This window comes from Scyliorhinus torazame, chromosome 4, assembly GCF_047496885.1.
Source record: "Scyliorhinus torazame isolate Kashiwa2021f chromosome 4, sScyTor2.1, whole genome shotgun sequence".
Lineage (NCBI taxonomy): Eukaryota > Metazoa > Chordata > Chondrichthyes > Carcharhiniformes > Scyliorhinidae > Scyliorhinus > Scyliorhinus torazame.
The window spans coordinates 219509110-219536157 of NC_092710.1; the positions used below are offsets into that span (position 1 = coordinate 219509110).

The 27048-nt window shown below is 45.6% G+C and overlaps 1 protein-coding gene across 2 annotated transcripts in view; it reads left to right on the forward strand.

Moving 5' to 3' along the window:
* hsdl1 (hydroxysteroid dehydrogenase like 1) overlaps window positions 1-22231 on the forward strand; it is a 40501-nt gene extending 18270 nt beyond the window's left edge. For both annotated transcript variants that reach the window (XM_072499356.1, XM_072499357.1), the window contains exons 3-5: window positions 16188-16633; window positions 17333-17560; window positions 20586-22231. In XM_072499356.1, coding sequence (XP_072355457.1) covers window positions 16188-16633; window positions 17333-17560; window positions 20586-20672 — 761 coding nt within the window. In that variant the 3' untranslated portion in view covers window positions 20673-22231. The remainder of the gene's footprint in view (window positions 1-16187; window positions 16634-17332; window positions 17561-20585) is intronic.
* The last annotated feature ends 4817 nt before the right edge of the window (window positions 22232-27048 follow it).

The window sequence follows — 27048 nt, forward strand, 5'->3', positions numbered from 1 at the left end:
CCCAGAGGGGGTCATTATCAAGTTCAGCAGGCGCCTGATGTTGGAGATAAGCTGTCTACCTTTGACAAAGCCCGTCTGGTCTTCTGCGACCACCGCTGGCACGCAATCTTCTAGCCTTTTGGCTAGAATCTTGGCCAGTATTTTGGCATCTGCGTTCAGCAGTGAGATGGGTCTGTATGACCCACATTCCGTTGGGTCTTTATCTTTCTTAGGTATCAGCGAGATTGAGGCCTGTGCTAGCATGGGTGGCAGTGTGCCCTTGGCCAGCGAGTCTGTGAACATCACCCGCAGGTGTGGGGCTGTCGCAAATATTTTGTAGAAGTCTGCCGGGAATCCATCCGGTCCCGGTGCCTTCCCCACCTGCACGGAGCTTATGCTGTCCATGATCTCTCCCAGTGCTAGTGGTGCTTCCAGGCCCCGTTTTCTGCCCTCTCCCACGACTGGTATGTCCAGTCCATCAAGGAACCGTTTCATCCCGGCCTCCCCTATTGGGGGCTCTGAGGTGTACAGCTCTTGGGTAAAAGGCTCTGAATGCCTTGTTGATCTTTTCTGGCTCTGTTTGTAATGCGCCTCTAGTATCCTTGATTTGTGCAATTTCTCTGGTGGCTGCCTGCTTTCTCAGCTGGTGTGCCAGCAGCTGGCTGGCTTTGTCTCCATGTTCGTATAGGGTCCTACGTGCTGGGCGGAGTTGAAGCACTGCTTTCCTTGTGGAGAGCAGATCAAGGTTCCTTTGCAACTCTTTCCTCTCCACCGGGAGCTCCACAGTCGGGGCCTCGGAGTATTTGAGGTCTACCTCCAGTATGGAGTCGACCAGCTGCTGCCTGGCCGCCCTTTCCTCCCCATCTCTTTGCGCTTTGTAAACGATGATTTCCCCTCTTAGTACAGCCTTTAGCGCTTCCCAGAACGTGGAGGGCGAGACCTCCCAGTTCTGATTGTTCTCCGTGTATTCTGCTATGGCCCACGATATCTTTTCGTTGCAGGCCTTGTCAGCTAGTAGGGCAACGTCCAACCTCCATGTTGGGCGTTGGGCCCTGCCCGTTTCCAGCCTCACGTCCATGTAGTGTGGAGCGTGGTCTGATATCACAATTGCGGAGTATTCCACTTTGAATGTCCCCGGAAGCACCGTTTCTCCCACCACAAAGAAATCAATTCTGGTGTATACGTTGTGTACTGGGGAGAAGAAGGAAAACTCATTCTCCCCTGGGTGGGTGAACCTCCAGGGGTCCACCGCTCCCACCTGTTCCATAAAGTGACCGAGTTCCCTTGCCATGTTTGAAGTTTTCCCCATCTTGGAGTTCGATCTGTCAGTCGTTGGGTCCTGTACACAGTTGAAGTCCCCACCATGATTAGCCGATGCGTCGCTATGTCAGGGATTTCTGCCATGGTCTTCTTGATGAAGCTTGTGTCGTCCCAGTTGGGCGCGTACACGTTAACTAGTACTACCGGTGCCCCATCCAGGGTCCCGCTAACCATGACGTACCATCCCCCTGGGTCCGTAACCGTCTTTGTCGCCGTAAACATCGTCCATTTGCTGATCAGTATTGCCACCCCCTTGGCCCTCATCCCGTAACAGGAATGGTAGGTCTGTCCCACCCAGCCCTTTCTTACCCGCAGTCGGTCCTGCTCACTCAGGTGCGTCTCTTGAAGGAAGATTATGTCTGCCTTCATGTTTCTTAGGTGGTTGAGGACTCTAGATCTTTTCACTGGGCCGTTGAGTCCCATTACGTTCCAGGTGACTATTCTGGTGGAGGGCTTCAGTCCCCTCGCTCCTGTGGGATTAACCATATTCACCTGGTGGACGCGCCCCTGCCCTCAAGGGTTCCCCCTTGTTAGGGGGCCGCCCAGGATGGCCGCTGTCACTGCTCTCTCCATGCGGTCGGGCCCCTGCGCTCCGGGGTTTCCCTTCGTCCAGGGGAACCCCGGCATGGCCGCCCTCTGTGCGACCACCACGCAGGTAGCCCCTGCAATCTGGGGTCTCCCTTCGCCCAGAGGCCGTACTGGGTGGATGCTTGCAGCGATTCCTTGTTCCGAGTCCTTGGTTGTGGCACTTTGTAGCCCTATTGCTGTTCCTTTTCTAGCCTTGTTTGTCTCTCCGTCCCTGTGTTCCACGCCCCCCCCCCCCCCCCATCGTTCCCTCTCTTCCTGTGCCCCCCCCCGGGCCCTCTCTTTCCTCCCCCTTTCTCCCCCTCTCCCGTTTATCCCTCCTTTGTCCTTCTTTCCCCTGCTCCAATCCCCGTTTGCTCTCCTGCCTCTGTTAAGTGGTCCCCCCCCTCTGCCTGGCGCCATCTCCCCCCGTTGGGGGTGCGCTGCGGCCTTGCTTTTTTGCATGTCCCCGGTGCTAGCTTTCTTGCTAGTGCGGTGATCCCCCTCTCGGGAGTTACTGTCTCACTTCTCCCCTGCCCAGCCTCTGCATTTTTCTGCCCGCTCTTCCCCCGTCCTACCCTGCACTCCCCTCGTTTGCTCTCCCTTCTCCGCTACTCTCATACCCTTGTGCTGGGGCCTGGATTCCCACCTGCGGCGGTTCGTTGGGTAGCGGTTTGCTTTTTGTTCAGGGTGCGCTCGCCATGGTGGGAGTGGGGGCGGGGGGACCTGGCGTTGCCTCGGGCTTCGGGCGCAGCAACCGGTGCGTTCTATCCATTTCTGGTGGGTTGGGGAAAGTTTCCCTCCCCACTAAGTTGCCCTGCATCTCGGCCACGTAGGATGTGGGGTTTCTACCCTCGATCCTCTCTGGTAGGCCCACTATCCTGAAATTTTGTCGTCTTGAGCGGCTTTCCTGGTCGTCCACCCTGCCCTTCAGGCTCCCCTGCGTTGTGCCCAGTCTCGCCACCTCTTTTTCCAGGGCCGTGATCCGGTCGCTCATGTCAGTCGCGGCTTTTTCCAGCTCCTTAATGCTCACCTCTTGGGTTTCCAGTTTCTCCTCCTGGGCTTCCAGTTTCTTCTCTGCTCTGCCCAGGGCGAGCTGCACCTCCGCCAGGGCCTTGGCCATTGCTGTCTGTACTGCGGCCTCTATGTCTACTTTGGTCCCTGCCTTGCTTTCCTGCTGGTGTTCCCTCAGCGCCTCGGCAAAGGCTGCCTTCCAGTTCCCCTCTGGCCCAGGGGAAAAGTGCTCCTGTCCGCCCAGTTCTTTTAGTTGCGGCGAGGCTTCCATTCCGCTGTTTCGTGCGGCGATTAGCTCGTCTGAGCGGGCCCGCGTATTGCCCCGTATGCTTTTGGTGCCCTTTCTCCCTCTGCTTTGGCTCCCTTCTGGCATTTTTCCCCCCCTTTTCTTTTCCCCCCTTCCCCCTCTTTTTTCCCCCCTTTTCTTTTCCCCCCTTCCCCCTCTTTTTTCCCCCCCTTCCTTTTTTATCCCCCCCTTCCTTCGAAAAAGACTCTTTTCAGGTAAGTGTTTTTTTTTTAAAACGTGGAATGAGAGAGGTAATTTTCTATCTCTTTAACAGGCAGGGTCGGACCTCATTGCTGGCTCGGTCCTTGCTTTGGCTCGGGACGCCGCTCCTCCTGCCCCGCGTTTCGCTGCCCCGCGTTGTTGCTCCGTGAACTGCTGCTGCGTGAGGGGGGGGGGCTTCTCCTCGGCCGCCCACCTTCTGCTGTGCGGGGGGGTGGGCGCTCAGCCGGGCCGGCTCGCAGGCCCGCGCTCCGATGCGCTAGCTCCGTTCGGGGGGGCTCTACTCTCTCCGGCCGCTTCCAGCTCACCGGCCCCTGGCTCCTGAGTGCTGAATTTGGTGCATTTGAGTGCGATAGTGAGAGTTTGGTGACCGAGGGAGTATAAGGCTTCATTTTTATCTAAAGTTTAGTCTTTCTTTTATTTAGTTAATTAACTTAAAAGTTGCTGTTTGGTTTAGAAGAAGGTGAATTTTCAATAAGCTTTAAACCGGCTTCTACTTGTAGGCACTTGCAGCTGGAGCTTGTTAATTAGTTAATTGGATTAGGCCAGGTTTTCAGAGGCTAGATTCACAGTATAAAAGTGATCCCCGACAGTGCAGACTTTGTTTGCACTGAGTGCTGAATTTGGTGCATTTGAGTGCGATAGTGAGAGTTTGGTGACCGAGGGAGTGCTGAATTTGGTGCATTTGAGTGCGATAGTGAGAGTTTGGTGACCGAGGGAGTGCTGAATTTGGTGCATTTGAGTGCGATAGTGAGAGTTTGGTGACCGAGGGAGTGCTGAATTTGGTGCATTTGAGTGCGATAGTGAGAGTTTGGTGACCGAGGGAGTTAGGTGAGGAGGGAGTAAGGCGCTCCTTTCATTTTGTTTCCGACATTTCCGCAAAGAGTGCGAAGAGAGCCAGGAGTTTACAGAAAGTGTAGCTGACTGGGAGCAGGGTCGGAGGGCGGAGATCTAGTTAGTCCACAGGGCAGTTATATTCTGTCAGGTAAGAGGGGATGGAGGCTAGGCCAGTTACATGCTCCTCCTGTAGGATGTGGGTGGTGAGGGATACCACCGGTGTCCCCGCTGACTATACCTGCGGGAAGTGCACCCAACTTCAGCTCCTCAAAGACCGTGTTAGGGAACTGGAGCTGAAGCTGGATGAACTTCGGATCATCCGGGAGGCAGAGGGGGTGATTGAGAAGAGTTACAAGGAGGTAACCACACCCAAGGTACAGGACAAGAATAGCTGGGTTACAGTCAGGGGGAAAAAAACAAACAGGCAGAAAGTGCAGGGATCCCTCGTGGCCGTTCCCCTTCAAAACAAGTATACCGTTTTGGATGCTGTTGGGGGGGATGACCTACCGGGGGAAGGCCCTAGCGGCCAGGTCTCTGGCACTGAGTCTGGCTCTGGGGCTCAGAAGGGAAGGGGGGAGAATAGAAAAGCAATAGTTGTAGGAGATTCAATGGTTAGGGGAATAGATAGGAGATTCTGTGGTCGCGAGCGAGACTCCCGGAAGGTATGTTGCCTCCCGGGTGCCAGGGCCAGGGATGTCTCGGATCGTGTCTTCAGGATCCTTAAGGGGGAGGGTGAGCAGCCAGAAGTCGTGGTGCACATTGGTACCAACGGCATAGGTAGGAAAAGGGGTGTGGAGGTAATAAACAAGTTTAGGGAGTTAGGCTGGAAGTTAAAAGCCAGGACAGACAGAGTTGTCATCTCTGGTTTGTTGCCGGTGCCATGTGATAGCGAGGCTAGGAATAGGGAGAGAGTACAGTTGAACACGTGGCTGCAGGAATGGTGTAGGAGGGAGGGCTTCAGGTATTTGGATAATTGGAGTGCATTCTGGGGAAGGTGGGACCTGTACAAGCAGGACGGGTTGCATCTGAACCAGAGGGGCACCAATATCCTGGGAGGGAGGTTTTCTAGTACTCTTCGGGAGGGTTTAAACTAATTTGGCAGGGGAATGGGAACCGGATTTGTAGTCCAGCAACTAAGGTAGCCGATATTCAGGACGCCAAAGCGTGTAATGAGGCAGTGGGGAAGGGAACACTGACAAAGGAGAGTACTTGCAGGCACGGAGAGGGGTTGAAGTGTGTATACTTCAACGCAAGAAGCATCAGGAATAAGGTGGGTGAACTTAAGGCATGGATCGGTACTTGGGACTACGATGTGGTGGCCATCACGGAAACTTGGATAGAAGAGGGGCAGAAATGGTTGTTGGAGGTCCCTGGTTATAGATGTTTCAATAAGATTAGGGAGGGTGGTAAAAGAGGTGGGGGGGTGGCATTATTAATTAGAGATAGTATAACAGCTGCAGAAAGGCAGTTCGAGGAGTATCAGCCTACTGAGGTAGTATGGGTTGAAGTCAGAAATAGGAAAGGAGCAGTCACCTTGATAGGAGTTTTCTATAGGCCCCCCAATAGTAGCAGAGATGTGGAGGAACAGATTGGGAAACAGATTTTGGAAAGGTGCAGAAGTCATAGGGTAGTAGTCATGGGCGACTTTAACTTCCCAAATATTGAGTGGAAACTCTTTAGATCAAATAGTTTGGATGGGGTGGTGTTTGTGCAGTGTGTCCAGGAAGCTTTTCTATAACAGTATGTAGATTGTCCGACCAGAGGAGGGGCAATATTGGATTTAGTACTGGGTAATGAGCCAGGGCAAGTGATAGATTTGTTAGTGGGGGAGCATTTTGGAGATAGTGACCACAATTCTGTGACTTTCACTTTAGTAATGGAGAGGGATAGGTACGTGCAACAGGGCAAGGTTTACAATTGGGGGAAGGGTAAATATGATGTTGTCAGACAAGAATTGAAGTGCATAAGTTGGGAACATAGGCTGTCAGGGAAGGACACAAGTGAAATGTGGAACTTGTTCAAGGAACAGGTGCTACGTGTCCTTGATATGTATGTCCCTGTCAGGCAGGGAAGAGATGGTCGAGTGAGGGAACCATGGTTGACGAGAGGTTGAATGTCTTGTTAAGAGGAAAAAGGTGACTTATGTAAGGCTGAGGAAACAAGGTTCAGACAGGGCATTGGAGGGATACAAGATAGCCAGGAGGGAACTGAAGAAAGGGATTAGGAGAGCTAAGAGAGGGCATGAACAATCTTTGGCGGGTAGGATCAAGGAAAACCCCACGGCCTTTTACACATATGTGAGAAATATGAGAATGACTAGAGCGAGGGTAGGTCCGATCAAGGACAGTAGCGGGAGATTGTGTATTGAGTCTGAAGAGATAGGAGAGGTCTTGAACGAGTACTTTTCTTCTGTATTTACAAATGAGAGGGGCGATATTGTTGGAGAGGACAGTGTGAAACAGATTGGTAAGCTCGAGGAAATACTTGTTAGGAAGGAAGATGTGTTGGGCATTTTGAAAAACTTGAGGATAGACAAGTCCCCCGGGCCTGACGGGATATATCCAAGGATTCTATGGGAAGCAAGAGATGAAATTGCAGAGCCGTTGGCAATGATCTTTTCGTCCTCACTGTCAACAGGGGTGGTACCAGGGGATTGGAGAGTGGCGAATGTCGTGCCCCTGTTCAAAAAAGGGACTAGGGATAACCCTGGGAATTACAGGCCAGTTAGTCTTACTTCGGTGGTAGGCAAAGTAATGGAAAGGGTACTGAAGGATAGGATTTCTGAGCATCTGGAAAGACACTGCTTGATTAGGGATAGTCAGCACGGATTTGTGAGGGGTAGGTCTTGCCTTACAAATCTTATTGAATTCTTTGAGGAGGTGACCAAGCATGTGGATGAAGGTAAAGCAGTGGATGTAGTGTACATGGATTTTAGTAAGGCATTTGATAAAGTTCCCCATGGTAGGCTTATGCAGAAAGTAAGGAGACATGGGATAGTGGGAAATTTGGCCAGTTGGATAACGAACTGGCTAACCGATAGAAGTCAGAGAGTGGTGGTGGATGGCAAATATTCAGCCTGGATCCCAGTTACCAGTGGCGTACCGCAGGGATCAGTTCTGGGTCCTCTGCTGTTTGTGATTTTCATTAATGACTTGGATGAGGGTGTTGAAGGGTGGGTCAGTAAATTTGCAGACGATACGAAGATTGGTGGAGTTGTGGATAGTAAGGAGGGCTGTTGTCGGCTGCAAAGAGACATAGATAGGATGCAGAGCTGGGCTGAGAAGTGGCAGATGGAGTTTAACCCTGAAAAGTGTGAGGTTGTCCATTTTGGAAGGACAAATATGAATGCGGAATACAGGGTTAACGGTAGAGTTCTTGGCAATGTGGAGGAGCAGAGAGATCTTGGGGTCTATGTTCATACATCTTTGAAAGTTGCCACTCAAGTGGATAGAGCTGTGAAGAAGGCCTATGGTGTGCTCGCGTTCATTAACAGAGGGATTGAATTTAAGAGCCGTGAGGTGATGATGCAGCTGTACAAAACTTTGGTAAGGCCACATTTGGAGTACTGTGTACAGTTCTGGTCGCCTCATTTTAGGAAGGATGTGGAAGCTTTGGAAAAGGTGCAAAGAAGATTTACCAGGATGTTGCCTGGAATGGAGAGTAGGTCTTACGAGGAAAGGTTGAGGGTGCTAGGCCTTTTCTCATTAGAACGGAGAAGGATGAGGGGCGACTTGATAGAGGTTTATAAGATGATCAGGGGAATTGATAGAGTAGACAGTCAGAGACTTTTTCCCCGGGTGGAACAAACCATTACAAGGGGACATAAATTTAAGGTGAAAGGTGGAAGATATAGGAGGGATATCAGAGGTAGGTTCTTTACCCAGAGAGTAGTGGGGGCATGGAATGCACTGCCTGTGGAAGTAGTTGAGTCGGAAACATTAGGGACCTTCAAGCAGCTATTGGATAGGTACATGGATTACGGTTAAATGATATAGTGTAGATTTATTTGTTCTTAAGGGCAGCACGGTAGCATTGTGGATAGCACAATTGCTTCACAGATCCATGGTCCCAGGTTCGATTCGAGCTTGGGTCATTGTCTGTGCGGAGTCTGCACGTCCTCCCCGTGTCTGCGTGGGTTTCCTCCGGGTGCTCCGGTTTCCTCCCACAGTCCAAAGATGTGCAGGTTAGGTGAATTGGCCAATGATAAATTGCCCTTAATGTCCAAATTGCCTTTGGTGTTGGGTGAAGGTGTTGAGTTTGGGTAGGGTGCTCTTTCCAAGAGCCGGTGCAGACTCAAAGGGCCTCCTTCTGCACTGTAAATTCAATGATAATCTATGATTAATCTAGGACAAAGGTTCGGCACAACATCGTGGGCCGAAGGGCCTGTTCTGTGCTGTATTTTCTATGTTCTATATTCTATGTTCCTCTCGCACACCTTTCCTCCCCCGGGCCACAGCTTACCGGTCCGGTCCCTTGCGGCCTCTTCTCCTTCTCCCCGGGGGGTTCTCTCTTTGTCGCTCGCTCTGCTCCGGAGTGCCCAGGTCTCCGACTTTGCTCCGTTTTGGAGTCCGGGTCGCTCCTCTTCTTCCGCACTCTCTTGCTGTGCGGGGGCTCAGTCAGACACGTTTGCGCACTTAGGTGCCAGTTTTCCGTGGGAACGGGACACAACTGTGTTCCCCCCCTCAGGAGCTCTTCTACCTGCGACCGCTCTCTTCCCCCACTGGAAGCTGAATCAAATTCCACCCATTATTGGTTAAAATTAGCTCTTTTCTGTGACTTTGAGCAGGAGCTGCCCTGTATGTGACCACTCACTCCATGGCCCACACTGGAAGTCCAAAATCAGAGATATAGTCTGACCTATAACTGCTAAATTGGGTCCAACTCGCTCAGTTGGTTAGATGACCAGTGTGTGGTTCAGAGTAATGCCAACAGCATGGGGTCGATTCCCATACTGGCTGAAGTAGGCTTAGGTTCTACCTTTTATCCTCTGCCCCTGTGAATGAAAGGCAATCGCCATTGACCACAAACTGCCAAGAAAACTCCGGATGAAGCACCAGCAGACGATGAGACAAAAACCTGCCTTTGCGCAGAGCACACATGACATGACATGACTGTTAAAATATGCCCAGACTTAAGTTAAGTCATATGTCTTTCACATTCTGTTAATAGTAAAGAGTGTGTTTTTCCTTAAAATAAGTAATATCTTGATGATGAAACAAATGTTTTTAATTTGCAGGCACTGGCCTAGCATATGTAATTATTGTCATATAATATAATCAGCATAGAAATATAGGGACATTGTTTTAGGCACTGTGAAGGACTTTGTTAAATATACTTTTTTTTAATGACTTTTTTTTCTTCTGGTATATATTTTTGCCTGGAAACTGTACCCTTTTAAATGCCCTCACCATGATTCGCCATGCTGATTAGCCCCCTGGATGTATTGGTCAAATCTTTTTTTCAAAAAGCACTGGACCGAATGGATATCCAGTTCATCTTTTTTTCCAGAAAGTCTCAATTTTTTACAGTTGAGAATATCATAGACTCCCTCGAGTGCAGAAGGAAGCCATTCGATCCATCAAGTCTGCTCTGACTCTCTGAAGAGCACCCTGTCTAGGCCCACTCCCTTGTAACCCCTTAACCCCACCTAACCTTTGGAGCAATTTAGAATCATAGAATCTTAGAATATACAGTGCAGAAGGAGGCTATTCGGCCCATCGGGTCAGCACCGGCCCTTGGAAAGAGCACCCTACTTAAGCCCACAGGTCCACCCTATCCCCGTAACCCCACCTAACCTATTGGACAGTAAGGGACAATTTAGCATGGCCAATCCACCTAACCTGCACATCTTTGGACTGTGGGAGGAAACCAGAGCACCTGGAGGAAAGCCATGCAGACACGGGGAGAACGTGCAGACTCCACACATGTGGTGAACTGAGGTCGGAATCGAACCCGGGTCCCTGGCGCTGAGGCAGCAGTGCTAACCGCTGTTATTGATCCAAGTTCAGCACATCAACTGCATTCTTTTGCTTTTTTAAAATTCTTTTTGACCAGCATTTATTTCTCCTCCCTATATTGCCTCAAAAAAGTGGTGTGGCGCTGTGCCTCGAACTGCTGCAGTCCATGTGGTTGGGGAGGGAGTTCCAGGATTTTGATGCAATGACAATGAAGGATCGTTCCAAGTCAGGATTGTGTGTGACATGGAAGGAGCTTGCAGATGGTGGTGTTCCCATGTGTCTCCTACCCTTGTTCTAGGTTATAGTTGTCACGTGTTTGGAAGATGTTTTCAGAGGATGTTTGAGGGATTGCTGCAGTGAACTCATGGTTGATGCACACTGCTGCCTCTCTGTGGTGTTGGCAGAGGGAATAAATATTTAAGGTGGTGAATGAGGTGCTGATCAAATAGGCTGCTTTATCTTGGATGCCGTTAAGTTGCTTGAATGTTGTTAAAGCTGCACTTGTTCAGTCTGCTGGAGAAAATTCCATTAAAACGCCTGACTTGAGGCATAGGCTCTGGAGAGTCAGAAGATGAAGGTTTACAATATGGGTTTTCATTTTTTTTTTTTTGCAAACTAACAATTTCAATGGACAAATTTCAAAGGCAGTTGGAATGATGTTCTGACCTTCTGTCCTTTTTAATTTCTTGTGCACTCAAATTCCATTTTACAGATAAGTCACCATACTTGCAACTTTCATTGAAAGTGTTTGAAGTTTACTTTCTTTTTCGCCTAGGCCCACTCATGTTTAGTGAAGGGAAGTTTATCTCTCTGTTGTGATTACTTGGACAGACAAATGCTGTTGTCTATTGAGAAGATTTATGAGATTCAGCATTTCACTTATGGTTCATGCATTCTTTAGTTCTGTTGCCAGGCAAAGTGAGCTAAATTTACTATTGTGGCAATTTATTAGCTATTTTTACTTATTGCATGACACTCCAGTTACTCACTGTCCAATGGCATCCATGTGATCATGAATTTAACCCCTTTCCCCTCTCCACCTCTGTTTCAATAACTTTCAAGCTGTTTGCATATCCACATTGTTATTCTGACTAAGAACTAGAAATGTGGAATAAATAGGGATGGAATCTAGAAGTGTTAAAGGGTTCCTGCAGAATTATTTCCATCAAATGTTATAAAACAGATTAAATGAATAGTAAACTTTGATGCAATTCAAGAATATTTTTCTTGTTGCTTTTCGGTGCCTGTTAGGGCATAATTTCTGCATATTTACTCCTCCCTCTCTTCCCTAGCCCCTCCTCCAGCAAACATGCAATTTCTCAGTAGAAGCAGGTAAACAGAGAAAAAAGTCTTATGCTAATTCAGATAAAAAATCTCTTAAAAATCCTTTCCAATGTCTGAAGGTAACCAAGTTCCAGGAGACCACAGTAACTGGGAGACAAATCCCCCAATTATGCAGCAGTGTTGATCACATTGAGGAACCTGTCCATTTTCCTTTTAAATAGATAAGTAGAAATAAGTAAGATCACACATATATTAGCGGCATTGAAACATGCTATTAGGACAAAATAGCCCAGTTGTAGGTTTTTTCTTGAAAAATATTTAACGTAAAGGAAACTTGTGAACTAAATTATATTATTCTCGGTATTCACAAGACACAAGTTTCAAAATTCCACTCAGCACCAATATTCTTAGACGCTGTGCAATATCCTGAGCTTCAGATTCTAGAAAAGGTAGGGTACAGCCCTGCACCAGTAAATGAAGCATTTGTATGGCATGCTCTGTGTGCCTGATCCCGTATGTTATTTCCTTTTCTCATCTCTATTCTAAGAAGTAATACTGGAATAGGAAATGGTAAATCTACATCTTTAACATGGGCTGAGAGCATACTCCTGTTTTGGCTTTCAGTGTGTATGATTTGCACCCAAATGATTGCAGTGCAAACCTTGAAAAAGATATATCTGCCTGCAGATTGCTTTCACTCCTTCATTCATCAAAAAAATCCAATTAATGAGCACCTACATCCAAGGAGGTTTTGGTATTTCAGCAGCATTAACCTGGAAACATTCATAAACCATTACCAACAAGTCATCATAGTTCTGAAGGTAACATTATCTTAACCTTGATTCAAAGTGAATTCATCACTTTATGTGACGTCCATGGAGTGCCACAGCGATCAGTGTTGGGCCCACAATTATTGACAATATTTATTAATGACTTGGACAAAGGAAGTGAACGCACATTTGCTAGGTTTGGGGACGGCACAAAAATAGGTAGGAAGACAAGTGGTGAGGATGACACAGAGTCTAGATTATTGGCCTGGGTCCGGAACCACATCCCACACGTCTGTCAGTAGCATTGGGTGACAACCCCAAGACATAAATTTCAGTTTGAACAATCATAATGCTTTATTTCACGAAAAACTTACTAATGAATTATGATAATTACATAAAATAAAACTATCCTTGTGTGCGTCTGTGTGTATGTGATATTACCCATTTGTCCTCGGATGGTTCAGGCCTGGTGCAGGGGTACTCCTTCGCGAAGTCTCAACTTTGGGCCGTCTTCTGGAGAGTTGGTCCCGGTCTCTCTCTCTCTTTGTCTCTCTCTCTCTCTGAGTTTTCCTGCCTTGAACGATCTTAAGCCTTCTTTTATCCTGCTTTCTTCCCAGCCACTGGAATTGGACTTATCACTTGTAAGACACACATAGATACATAGAATATAGCAGGAGGAGGCCTTTTGGCCCTTTGAGCTGCTCGCCATTTGTCACGATCATGGTTGATCATCCAACTCAATAGCCTAATCCTGCTTTCTCCCGATAGCCTTTGACCCCATTGTCCCCAAGTGCTATATCTAGCCATCACTTGAATATATTCAATGTTTTAGCAATGAATTCCACAGGCTCACCACTCTTTGGGTGAAGAAATGTCTCCTTATCTCTGTCTGAAATGATTTACCCTGAATCATCAGACTGTGACCCCTGGTTCTGGACACACCCATGCAGACACAGGGAGAAAGTGCAAACTCCACACAGTCACCTGAGGCCGGAATTGAACCCGAGTCCCTGGAGCTGTGAGGCAGCAGTGCTAACCACTGTGTCACCGTACCTTGAATCCTATCTGAGTTAATAGAGTTAACCGTTCACCTAGGATGTGTTAGGTGCTTTTCCCTGATCTCTGTTTGTAACAATAAGTCATCAACATACTGTAACCAACATTCTGGATGTGAGAATCCTTTTAATCCAGTCGTGACTATTTGGTGAAAGATCGAGAGTCTGGGTTATGGAATCCCTGGGGATGGAAAGTCATGTGTACTGTTGTCCTTAGAATGTAAACGCAAATTTATATTGCCACTGTTTAGCTGAGGGGCAGACCAAAAGCCCATTACTAATATTGAGAACCATGAACCATTTAGCTCTCAGCAAAATCCTACCAACTGTCCTGGCTTGACACAATTCACACCTCTTTAACCTGGGGTTACCCCATCTCTGGATCTGTAAAGATTTAATCACCTGCTAATGCTCGCATTCCAAGCATTGTCTGGCATCTTTGAATCTGTCTATATATATATGTTTCTGGAACATACCTCTTCATTCACCTGAGGAAGGAGCAGCGCTCCGAAAGCTAGTGACATCAAAACAAACCTGTTGGACTTTAACCTAGTGTTGTAAAACTTCTTACTGTGCTCACCCCAGTCCAACGCCGGCATCGCCACATCATTTTATCATCTTGTACACCTCAATTTTAGCTCCCCTCATTCTTCTAAATTCTAGAGAGTAGGCCTAAACTGTACAATACTCCAGGAAGTACCACATCTTTCAGATTATTTCCAGTGAGCTCATTGTCCTTCAGCAATATGATCAGTAATCCCTAGTAATGAGATTAACTCCTTACTTGATATCACAAGAGGAATATGGACAGGTTAAGTGAGTGGGCAAAAAATACCTGGCCATTGAATATATTATAGGAAAATGTGAAGTTGTGCACTTTGGTATCATAGATTTTACTTGGCAGAAGGAGGCCATTTGGCCCATCGAGTATGCACCAGCCCTTGGTAGGAAGAATGATGGAGCTGAATATTATTTAAATGGAGAAAGACTAAAGAAAGGCAGAGGGCTTTGAGGGCCCTCTTACATAAATCACAAAAACCTAGTATGCAAGTTCAACAGGCCAGAGGGAAGGTAAATGAAATGTCGGCCTTTATTTCAAAGGGAATATACAAAAGTAGGGAAGTCTTGCAAAAACTATACAAGGCATTAGTTATTGTGAATAGTTTTGCTCCCTTATCTAAGGAAAGACATACTGGCATTAGAGGCAGTCCAGAGAAGATTCATCAGGCTGATCCCAGCTATGGAGGGATTTTCTTCAGAGGAGAGGCTTAGTCGGTTGGGCCTGTACTCAATTGAGTTTAGATGAAGGAGAGGTGACCTTATTGCGACAGAAAGGATTCTCAGGGGGCTTCTCAGCATAGATGCTGGGAGGTTGTTTCCACTTGTGGGAAAGTCTAGGACCAGAGGGCATAATCATAGAGTAGGGTGACATCCATTGAATGAGATGAGGAGGATCGTGAACCTGAGGAATTATTTACCGCAGAGGTCTGTGCAGGCTGGGTCGTTAGATCTGTTCAAGACTGAGACAGACAAATTTATTTTAAATTTATATTTTTCATTATAAACAAAATATGAAACAGTTAATACAAACAGAACACTATCAACAATCAAAGAACACTCACTAACTTAAGCCCCCAACATTAAACCAAACTCTTTACCTGACCATGACTAACTCTTTAAAAAAGGAAATGAATGGCTGCCATCTTGGGTAGAACCCTTCCACCGACCCCCTAATGGTGTACTTGACCTTCTCCAAGTCATGCAAGAACATGAGGTCACCCAACCAAGCTGAGGCAATGTGCAAAATGGAAGATCTCCATCCAAGCAGAACTCGTCTCTGGACTATTAAGGCGGCGAAGGCGAGGACATCTGCCTTCACCCGTTTGCGGCACTGGCAAGTCTGATACCCTGAAAATGGTCACCAACGGACATGGCCCCCAGATCAACATTAAGAATCTCTGACATGGTGCTGAAGAAAGAGACCCAGAATCTCACAAACTTGGGACAAGACCAGAACATATGTGTGTAGTTAACCGGCCCCCAAGAGCAACACTCACACCTGTTCTCCATCCCAAAGAAAATAAATGCCATCCTCGCCTCCAAATGAGCCCTGTGTACTACCTTAAATTGGATCAGACTAAGCCGAACACACGAGGATGTGGAGTTGACCCTGCGAAGGGCCTCGCTCCACACCTCATCATCCAGAATAAGACCCAATTCCCCCTCCTATTTCATTCTTTACCTCATCCAATAGAGCGGACTCTACCGACAGGATCTGGCTGTAAATACCCAGAATTTACAGCCAGTCCTCGAGGACTGCAGTGGTTCAAGAAGGCAACGCATCACCACTTTCTGAAGGGCAACTAGGGATGGGCAATAAATGCTGGCCTCACCAGTGATGCCCACACCCCGTAAATGAATTTAAAAAAAATTGTGAATTGATTTTGTTCTATTTGACAGTCCAAACAAAGTATATATCAGCAATGTTTTGAATAATTTAAAGCATAATATTTTGAATAATTGAATGCTTCTGAATCAATAATAACCACTGTTATTGAAGTGGCAGGTAAATGTGTCTACCACAGAAATTGGAAACATTTCTTGAATATTTTAATCTCTACTCTGCTTTTGTAGAGTCCAGTGTTTATGCTAATCTTGGAAGAACGCGCTGTTCAAAAAAAATGTTGACGTTCATTGTATTGAGTGAAGCTTTAAGCCATAGTCTAAATCTGGGTAGTCTCTCGACATTTTAAATTAATGTTGTGAAAAGGTTTTAGAATCATATTCGTACTTTTCTGTTTGTGTGCCAATGTGTAGGACTGAGTTAAATCTTTCCGTCAGCCTCCATGGAATGGTACCTAAATTCATTCTGATAGTAACAGCTTTATCATTGTTTCCTTAGGTGGAGCAGATGGGATTGGCAAGGCCTATGCTGAGGAGTTGGCTAGCCAAGGCATTAATCTGATTCTCATTAGCCATGACCGAAGCAAGCTGGAAGCTACAGCCACAGCCATTTCAGAGATGTTTAACATTGAAACCATCATAATAGAAGCTGATTTTACCAAAGGACGAGAGATATACCAACCAATCCGAGAAGCTGTGAAGGATAAAGAAATAGGCATCCTAGTGAATAGTGTGGATGTGCCTCATGAGCACCCACAGTTTTTCTTAAACATATCTGAGGACAAACTCTGGGATTTTATAAATCTGAATATCGCTGCAACCAACATGATGATTCATATTTTGTTACCCAGAATGATAGAGAGAAAGAAGGGAGCTATTGTTAACATTTCCTCAGGATCTTGTTGTAAGCCCACACCACAGATGGCCTCATATTCAAGCGCTCAGGTATCTCTAATGATTTCTGCAATTATAGTATGCTCTATAACAGTGTACCCACAGGGGAGGATATTATTGCAGGAAGCTTCAGAAAGCTTCGCAAAACTACCATGTCAACAACCCTTCTGAAATTTTTAACTGGATGTTATATCTAAAAGTTTACTCTCCAAATACATGAGATTAATAAAGATTATTATTAGTAAAATGTTACCTATGAGGCACAATTATTTATTTAGATTGGGATTTTGCACAAGGAATGCTTTAAATGGTCATTGATGAGATATTTGGGTTTTTCACTCACTAGAACCTTTTGTTTTTAATGAGGATGAATATTGATTGCAAATTCTTTCCTATTTAAAAAAATATCTTTGTGATTATCCTATGTTGAGGATAGCAAGGAACCTGGTGCAAGTACATGACAAACATCACAAAAATGATACAGCAGGGATGGGTGGGGGAAGGCTTTCCCTGCGGAATCAGCAGAATTCGTAAGAGCTTTGTTGATCTTTAACTTTCTGTTGGCAGTATTTCTCATAAGGAACACTGGGACAATAAACTGCTGTACATAATTGTATTTTTACTAATTCTAGGGCTGTCATCTTGACTTTTAATGAAAATCAGTTAATTTTGTGCTCTGTTAATTCAGAATTAGTCTGAATCGGTTTTCATAAATTATGCATTTTGAGATATAACTTTATTGTTTTTCAGACTTATTTGGACCATTTTAGTAGAGCTTTGCATTTTGAATATGCATCTAAAGGAATCTTTGTTCAAAGCTTGTTGCCGTTTTATGTAAAAAACAACTCAAACGCACACAACGATGGATTGTGCATCTACTCCTGGATAGCACCATCAGCAAATGTTTATGCACGCCATGCAATTTCTACCCTTGGAATTTCCCACAGGACTTCTGGTTATTGGATGCATTCAATACAGGTGATTATAATGCAGATTGTTGGAATTGTTGAGATCCAAAAATGACATTGAAGGACTTAAATTTATAAAGTGCCTTTCACAACTTCAGAGCATCCTGAAGCTTTCCACAGCTAATGCAGTTTTTTCACGAGCATAGTCACCAGCGTAGTCAATGTAGGGATGTGTTGAATTGCGAGGAGCCACAAAGAAAAATAAGTTAAAAGAACATATTTTAGTCATGTTGGTTGATGGATAAATGTTGGCTAGTACATGGGAGAATTCTGATTTTTTTGAAAGTGCCATGGAATCTTTTACATCCAGCTGATAGATAGTGCAGTGGTTTCTTATGACTATGGCCCGTAACTTCCTTAGAGTAGCGGTCTCCATTGGATTGCCACTCTCGATGGACTTAGCTTCACTAAGATTCGAAGCCCCTGTCTCACCCAACCTTTCTCCCTCAAACTGGAGAGACAGGAGCAGCGAAGCAAGTCCCGCAGCGTCGTCATGGAGTAACGGTGCAGATAGGTAAGTCCCTCCCCCTTTTTACGACAGAGACCTTGAGGGCGGAAGGGGTGGGGGGGAACGGAGGGGAGAGAGGGGAGATTCTGAGCAAAAGAAGCGTGTAAGACCCAAGTAATTAAAGTTTCTAGGGTTGGGGATGTAAGAATGAGTGGTTTGATCAGATGGGATCATTTAAGTACCTGGGAAGTATGAAAACTAGCAATGACAGATGAGCCAAGAAGGTAGAATCATAGAATTAACAGTGTAGAAGGAGGCCATTCGGCCCATCGAGTCTGCACCAGCTCTCGGAAAAGGCACCCTATCTAAGTCCACACCTCTACCTTATCCCCACAACCCCACCCTATCCCTGTAATGCCACCTTTTTTGGACACGAAGGACAATTTAGCATAGCCAATCCACCAAGCCTGCACATCTTTGAACTGTGGGAGGAAACGGGAGTACCCGGAGGAAACCCACGCAGACACGGGGGGGGGGGGGGGGGGACACGTGCAGACTCCACACAGGCAGTGACCCAAGCCGGGAATCGAATCTGGACCCTGGAGCTGTGAAGCAACTGCTACCGTGCTGCCCCCACTGTGCTACCGTGCTGCCCGTGGTGTGAGCTAGGATTATCATGGGAAATGTTGCATTTAATATAAGGAAGAGGATATTGAGTGGCCAATTGTGTAGGGAATTGTAGAGAAGATTAGTGAATGGCTTGGTATGAAGAGTGATGCCGAAACAGGAGGACAGGCTTCAAAATAGCTTTGAGAAGCATGGAGAAAGTAAAGTAGAAAAGAAAAAAAATCAAGAAATGCTGGCAATGATACAAGAAAAGTGCTATTTTGTTGATACCATTAGAAAAAGCCAAAATTATTGAATCGGCATGTGCTGACATGATGTTGTGATGAAGGGTGATGGCAGAAAACCAAGAAGGATGAAAAGGATACACCTGGGACACTGGATTATTTTTAAAATTCATTTATGGGATGTGGGCATCCCTGGCTAGGCCAGAATTTATTGCTCACCCATAATTCCACTTGAGAAGGTGGTGATGAGCTGTCTTCAACTGCTGCAGTCCATGTTGTCTGGATACACCCACTGTGCTGTTAGGGAGGGAGTTCTAAGATTTTAACCCAGCAACAGTGAAGGAACGGGAATATATTTTCAAGTCAGGATAGTGAGTGGCTTGGAGGGCAACCTCAAGGTGGTGGTGTTCCCAAGTTTCTGCTGCCATTGTCCTTCTGGGTGGTAGTGGTTGTGGGTTTGGAAGGTGCTACCTGAGAATTCTGGGTGAGATTCTGCAGTGCGCCTTGTGGATTGTACACACTGCTGTTACTGTTTATCGGTAGTGGAGGCAGTGAATGTTTATGGAAGGAAGGAAGCAGGCCACTTTGTCCTTGATGGTGTCAACGTTCTTAAATTTTATTGGAGTGCACTCATCTAGGCAAGTGGGGAGTATTCCATCACATCCTGACTTGTAGACAGATTTTTGGAAGTCAGCAAGTGAGTAACTTGTCTCAGGATTCCTAGCCCCTGATCTGCTCTTGTAGGCACAGTATTTATATACAGTTCAGTTTCTGGTCAATAGCAACCTCCAGGATATTGATCATGGGGGATTCAGCGATTGTTAATGTCATTGAATTTCAAGGGGTGATGATAAGATTCTCTTTTGTTATAGATGATAACTGCTTGGCACTTGTATGGTACAAACATTACTTGCCATTGTAAGCCCAAACCTGAATATTGTCCAGAAGTTGCTACATTTGGACATGGACTGCTTCAGTATCTGAGGATTCGCAAAATGCGCTGAACATTGTGCAATCATCAGTGAACATCCCCACTTCTAACCTTATAGAATCCATAGAATCCCTACAGTGCAGAAAGAGGCCCTTCAGCCTAGCAAGTCTGCACCAACCCTCTGAAAGAGCACATTACCTAGGTCCACTCCCTTGCCCTATCCCTGTAACCCCACGCATAGATCATGGCCAATCCACCTAATCTGCACATCTTTGGACTGTGGGAGGAAACCGGAGCCCCTTGGAGGAAAACCACAGAGACATAGGGAGAACGTGCAAACTCCACACATTCGCCCAAGTCAAGAGTTAAACCGGGATCCCTAATGCCGTGAGGCAGCAGTGCTAACCACTTTGCCAAAGTGCTGCCTCACGGTGATGGAAGGAAGGTCATTAATGAAGCAGCTGAAAATGGTTCGGCTCAGTACACTACCGTGAGGAACTCTGTAGTGATGCCTTGGAACTGAGATGATTGACCTCCAACACTTCCTTTGTGCCAGATATGACTCTAATCAGTGGAAGGTTTTCCCTTTGATTCCCATTGACTCCAGTTTTCCTTAATGATCTTAACATTTGCACTTGGGAGTGGGTTTAATGAACACAGCTAACTTTATTAGGCTGTTAAGTTGCTTTGATAAGTACAGAGGTACAGAACATGTTTAAATGAAAGGAATCTATTGTATGAATTTAAAAAGGTCTGTTGGTTCTGTAAAATTATTCTTGTGATTTTTTTTCTCTTTCTTTTGCAGTTTTTATTTGCCCAGTACATGCCTGAATGGCTGTGGGTATGGGGAGCGACTCTAATGAACAACAGAATGTGCAGAAAGGCAGCATAAAAATCATAACCCAAAGACATGTTGGCTGCCAGCATATCATATTTGTGTGCAAACTTATTTACAACATGTGAGCGGGATGAAATAATGTAGTGATGTTTGTGGCAATAAAAAGATTTCTATTGCATAATCATTTCACTCAAACTCACATAATGGGAAGAGTCATGGGCAAGCATATAGCACTTGATATCCCTTGGATATCTTTAAAACTCTCAACATCAAAATATTATGTGTACCAATAACATCAGGATAGATAAAAATTTGATTTTAAGTCCACAAAATTACTGCTTGCCTCGCTGAGTTAATCTGGTAAATGAATGAAGCATACTGGTTCAGAGAAGTTCCAAGTAGTATTTCTAAGCAAAATATGAATTCCATTTTGGCTAAAATCCCCCCAAAATTCTAACTGTATCCAGCTTTAAAAGCAGCTCTGTATGGGATTATAGTCATGAAATACCGCTGAAGAAACCTAAAAGCTGTGGATAACTATTAAAAATATTGGAGCACACATCATACTTCCATTCATCTCCAGCAATATCCAATTTAAAATATATATTTTAAATGTGTGGTTTGAAAATACGAAGAACTACTTATTCGGGTCTGTTATTAGCGTGGCACAGTGGTTAGTACTGCTGCCTCACAACACCAGGGATCTGGGTTCGATTCCGGCCTTGGGTGACTGTGTGGAGTTTGCACTTTCTCCCCGTGTCTGCGTGGGTTACCTCCCTCAGTCAAAAGCTGTGCAGGTTAGGTAGATTTGCCATGCTAAATGCCCCTTCGTGTCAGGTGACGTGGGGTTACGGGGATGAAGTGGAGGAGTGGGTCTGGGTAGGGTGCTCTTTCAGAGAGTCGGTACAGACTTGATGGGCCGAATGGCCTCCATTTGCATTGTAGGTATTCTATGACTCCAAGTCAAGTATACTGCTTGTGAATATACATGATTCATTAATTTCCTGATAACTATTGAGTATTGTCTCTAATGTACATTCAAATGCTTGCCATATTTATTTTAATCTTATTTTGTATCCACATATACCACATACCAATGTCAAAAAAATTAGTTATTAGGCTATAAACTGTTAATAAGCTTCACGTTGCTTATTCACTGGTTTTATTTATTTATCAATGAACTTCAGTTTGCCTACAGTCTTCTATCTTTTCTGGGCATCATAATGTATATGAACGTGGGTTTCCTCCGGATCTCCAGTTTCCTCCCACAAGTCTCGAAAGACGTGCTTGTTAGGTGAATTGGACATTCTGAATTCTCCCTCGGTGTACCCGAACAGGTGCCGAAGTGTGGCGACCAGGGGATTTTCACAGTAACTTCATTGTAGTATTAATGTGAGCGTACTTGTGACACGAATAAAGATAATTATTAAAACTGTTTTATCTATTGATATTATATAATATAAACGGCCAATATATTTACTATTTTTTTTTAGCATGAACCTGCTTATCATTTTTGGAAAGTTTCAGTATTGAAGTGCAGATAAGTAGTGTTCATAGCTGTTGGGCTACTTGTGTGGTATATTTTGAATTTTGAATAAAAGCAGTTAATGCTGTGTGGGGCACTCGTGTTAAACTATAATAAATCAAAATTGTTTGTTACAATACCACAACTTTTTTGTTGGGTATGCCCTTCAACCCATTTGATCACATCCTCCTACAATACCAATCTTACTGGCTTCTCAAACTTCTAGCATTGTTGTCAGGTGAATACTTGTTCGTGCTCATTTGAGTCCTACAAAGTAGAATTGAGTGTTGCTTAAAAGTAACATGAGGTAAAGTGCTCTATTGTGGTTTCTGGAACACAGTTTTTTAAATAATCTATCCTGAAAGATATTCAACCAAATCTTATTGATGTTCTGGTGTGGCCTTTGTAACAAATAACTAGAATATATTAAAATATACATTGAGTGCATAAATCTGCACATTTCAGTGTTTGATATACAAGTTGATATTAAAATTCACAACATTTATTTCATTATATTTCCAATAGTTTCTTCTCCCCCATGCAGAAGCCAACACTGCCACACCCTTTGGGCACTGATCAGGTGGAATGACACTCGTCTTTTGCTTGTAGTTCATTGTATCTGCTAGCATACTAGTGATAAACACTGAAAATGTTTGAGATACTCAACAGGTCAGGCAGCCAAATGCGGAGAGAGAAGGCCTTTCTCCACCTGACTCTCCTCCCTCCTCACCACCACTCTTGTCTCCTCCTCTCCCCTGTTTAACTTCCAAAAATAAAGGAAACAATTGAATTTTATATCAATACATAAACACTTATTGTGCATGCCTTGTCCCTTTGGTAAAAAATATTGTTGCCAATGATCGCTATACGTTTTTGTGCCTTACGGAAAAACACATCTAAATTCAGTCATACTTTTTAAACAAGTTAAATTAACATAATTCAAACTCATATATAATAGATTTTTCTTTCATGGGGTGGGAGAATCACCAGCAAGACCAACATTTGTTGCCCATCCATAATTTCCCATTAACCTTCCTGTAAGGGGAAGTGGCGGTGACTGACGCGAGGAGTGTGGTGGGGTGGGCTTCGCTAATCACCACAGGCCTACTCACATAAGTATCCATGTGGATAGTGTGTAACAGGCCAGGTCGAAGTCTCCGAGGCTGACGTCAGTGTCAGAGACATTTCTACAGGGGGAAGGGGGTGGATGTAATTCTGCCCATCAGCATTTGAATTCATTGGACAATTCGGATGTATATGCGTGGGTTAGGAGTTCTGCAAGGTCTCAATGTACAACATATGAAATTACTTAAAGATCTGGGTCTGGATTCTCCGCAGCTCCGCGCCAAAATCGCATTTGGTGCGGGGGCGGAGAATCGGTTTGCAGGCTGAATCGTGGCACGGCTGGGGGGGCCATTAACAGAGGCCCCCAGCGATTCTCCAGGCAAAACTGGCCAAGTTCCCGACGGCGTGGTTCTAACCATGTATCGCCGGTCGGGAACCTCGGGTGGCAGCTGCGGATTCAGTCTGCGGCCACCCTAGTGGGGGGTGGGGGGATTGAGTGTCGGGGGGGGGGGGGGGGGCTCATGGGCGGCTCGGATCCGCGGGCGCGTGCCATCTCGGGGTGCCTACATTTTCGATGACAGACATCGGTCCGAGTCTGCCATGGTACACGAGGCAGCCTTTGCAGGCCGCCGCCGTGTGCATGCGCGGACTCCCGACCGAACGTGCGGGGGCCGTTTCCTCAGCCAGATCTGCGAGCAGCTCCCCGGGGCCCTGCTAGCCCCCTGCAGGTAGGAGAATCACTCTTGACTTTTTTAAGGAAAGTCAAGAGTGAAACACCAGTGTTTTTACACTGACGTGGGGACATAGCCCCATTTTTGGAGAATCCAGTCCCTGATATACTAACTTGCACACAGGTGGGTTAACTCAGCTAAGTTAACATTTCAAAATACAAAACACCAACTTCAGCAATCCATTAAATATTGCCTCAATTGTCGCTCTCTGAAATAATAATATAAATGCGGAAATGTATAACCTGCACACTGCTCAAACTGCAACTTCAACGAGGTACTCAGGACCATGTTCGAACTGATAATCCAGCTGGTACGTGTTAAGGATAGTTGAAGGAGAATGTCCTTTTCTGAAGAGTTCCATGAACTTTGCAGTCACTTCATCTGTCACATCACAAAATTTGAGAGCATCAATATAATCTAAGGATCATGGGTCTTCTGAATCTGGACAAGTGTTGCAAACTGGAAGATCTTAGGGCTTTTTTCCTGGAAGAGAAATGTATGCCGAGTTCAAAGATTCAGTTTTGACAATAAGAAATCAATTACATAAAACAAAATAGCTGAGATTCCTTGCATTTGTATTCATCTCCATGGGTACAATTTCTCTGAGTCAAGGAAAAATATTTTGGCGCTTACTTGCTTTGTTTCCCAAGTTTTCTCTTCGCTGTGAAGGACGGGGTTTGTTTTTCCCCTTCAGATAAAGATCTGCCGAATGGGATCATGGAAAAGTATTTTTCCGGTATGGAAAATAAGTTTTAAGAGGTTGATATTTCTGGTATTTCTACTACAAATGTAATTTTCTCTTCTCTTCTCCTGGTACTCTGCAAGCCACTTGATGGAGCCTTTCTTATTGGTCAGGGCTACATGAAATTCTGTCTCAAAATCGGACAGTGAGGGAGCCAAAGTGATACTCATCGGCAGCAGGGACGAAGGAATCAAGCAACACAGAAAGAAACCATAGACTTACAGGAAAACCTGTTGGACAATGGGCTAGGCACATTCCAACACGGGCAAATGGTAAGGGAGCCAGAAATAGGGAGATGGAGATTATGATGCGACAAAAAAAAAAAGGAGGGTGTATGACAGCATGTAAGAGGAATTCTTCAAGTGAGAACCAGGTCAAAATCAATATGTTGAGAAGGAAGTGAAAAGTAAAGTTAAACTGGCAAAGCGTACATGAATAAAACGGCAGTCAACATAAAAGGGAACCTGAAAGTTTCTACCAGCATGTAATTAGTAAGAGAGGAGTAAGATATGTGATACATGTTTGATTGATCAATTTGAATTTGTAAATTAAGTAACAAAAGATTGATGAGGGGAATATGGTGGATTTTAAGAAAGCGTTTGACAACATACCACATAAAGATCTATTTATGGATAGGAGGGCCTATGTAAAATTGGATTTAATGACAACAAGCCATATATCATGATATACGGTTGTTCTTTGTACTGGAGGGTGGTAGACAATGGTGTTCCCCAAGGGTCAGTGCTAGGAACGGTGCTATTTTTGCCATATTTAAATGACATGGATTTTGTTATATTGACTGAAATTTTATAATTTTCCTTGTTGAGATGAAGGATGCAATTCAGTGGCTTTGTGCTCGAACGAGAGCCCGACGTGGCTGGTGAATAGCGGGAGAGGCTGAGCACCAAACCATTTGCAGTGCAACTGGCCCCTCCTGAAGGTGAAATCAGGATCCGGCCATAGCATGGGGAGAAACCAATAATCTCCACTTAAGCTCTATTTCCAACAATTAACAGGAGCCACCACATATCCAATGGCCTCCCATGATCCTGCCACCTCCCCAGCAAGTTGTCACGCTGGCGCTGATTAGTACCTCTTTTGAAAAACGTGAACCTGGCAGAAGGGCTGCAGCGGGAACCTTAGGCAGTAATCCGAGGGGCACTGGACATGCTGTCCCTGTGCTCCCAAGGGGGTGGAGTGGCAACCGAGGGAGTGCAGTCCTGGTTGGGGGTGGGCTGCCATGGAGGGCTGCGGGGGTGGGACCATGCGCGGGTCATCCATGCCAACTCCTGGATCGTGTGTTCCTGTTCTGGGGCAAACCTAGTCCCTGCCTGTCTGCCCCCACCAACTACCCATAACTCTCACTGACCGCGGAGGCCTCTGGCAATGCTATTGCCTCTGTGTACCCGAACAGGCACCAGAATGTGGCGACTAGGGGCTTTTCACAGTAGCTTTATTATTAAGATAAACTTGATTTGAGTATACTGCACTGTAAATTCTATGATAATCTATGATACCTGTGTAAGTAGTGACGTGTCAGTTGTGATCCTCATCCAGGAGGGGCACAGGTCTCACTGAAACTTATTTGGATCAAATATATCACACAGACTCTTATGCTGTTAATTATTGTCACACAGACTAATACTTGTTGGATGCATCCCGTCAGGCCGGGGGACTTGTCTATCCTCAAGTTTTTCAAAATGCCCAACACATCTTCCTTCCTAATAAGTATTTCCTTGAGCTTACCAGTCTGTTTCACACTGTCCTCTCCAACAATATGGCCCCTCTCATTTGTAAATACAGAAGAAAAGTACTCGTTCAAGACCTCTCCTATCTCTCTGTAGTGATAGCGATGAGTGGTGTGCCACCCTTATGGTCAACCGGTCCCAAATACGATTCTCCTTGGACACTGGTGTCTCCGCCAATCTCATTGCGCGGTCTGACCTCCAAAGCCTTTATGTCAAACCAGCCATCCTCCCATCAGGCCTGCCAGCTAGAAGATTATAATGGCAATGCCATTGCTGCCAGCGGCTCATGCCAACTTGAAGTGACGCACAGGTCATGCAAAGCTATTCTTCCCTTTGAAATCGTGGGCTCCTCGAAAGCCTCCCTGCTTGGCGCGCAGGCATGCAAGCTGTTGAACCTAGTTCAGAGAGTTCACTCTCTCTCTCCTGCTGACGCGTCTGCCTTTCAGGACACCGACTTCAGGGCACAGCTCAACGCCATTATCAACCATTACCACGAGGGTATGGGCATGCTCCCGTACATCTACAAGATTTTATTAAAACCGAATGCCACGCCTGTGGTGCATGCACCTCGCAGGGTGCCAGCACCCCTTAAGGACCACCTCAAGCAGCAGCTGCAGGA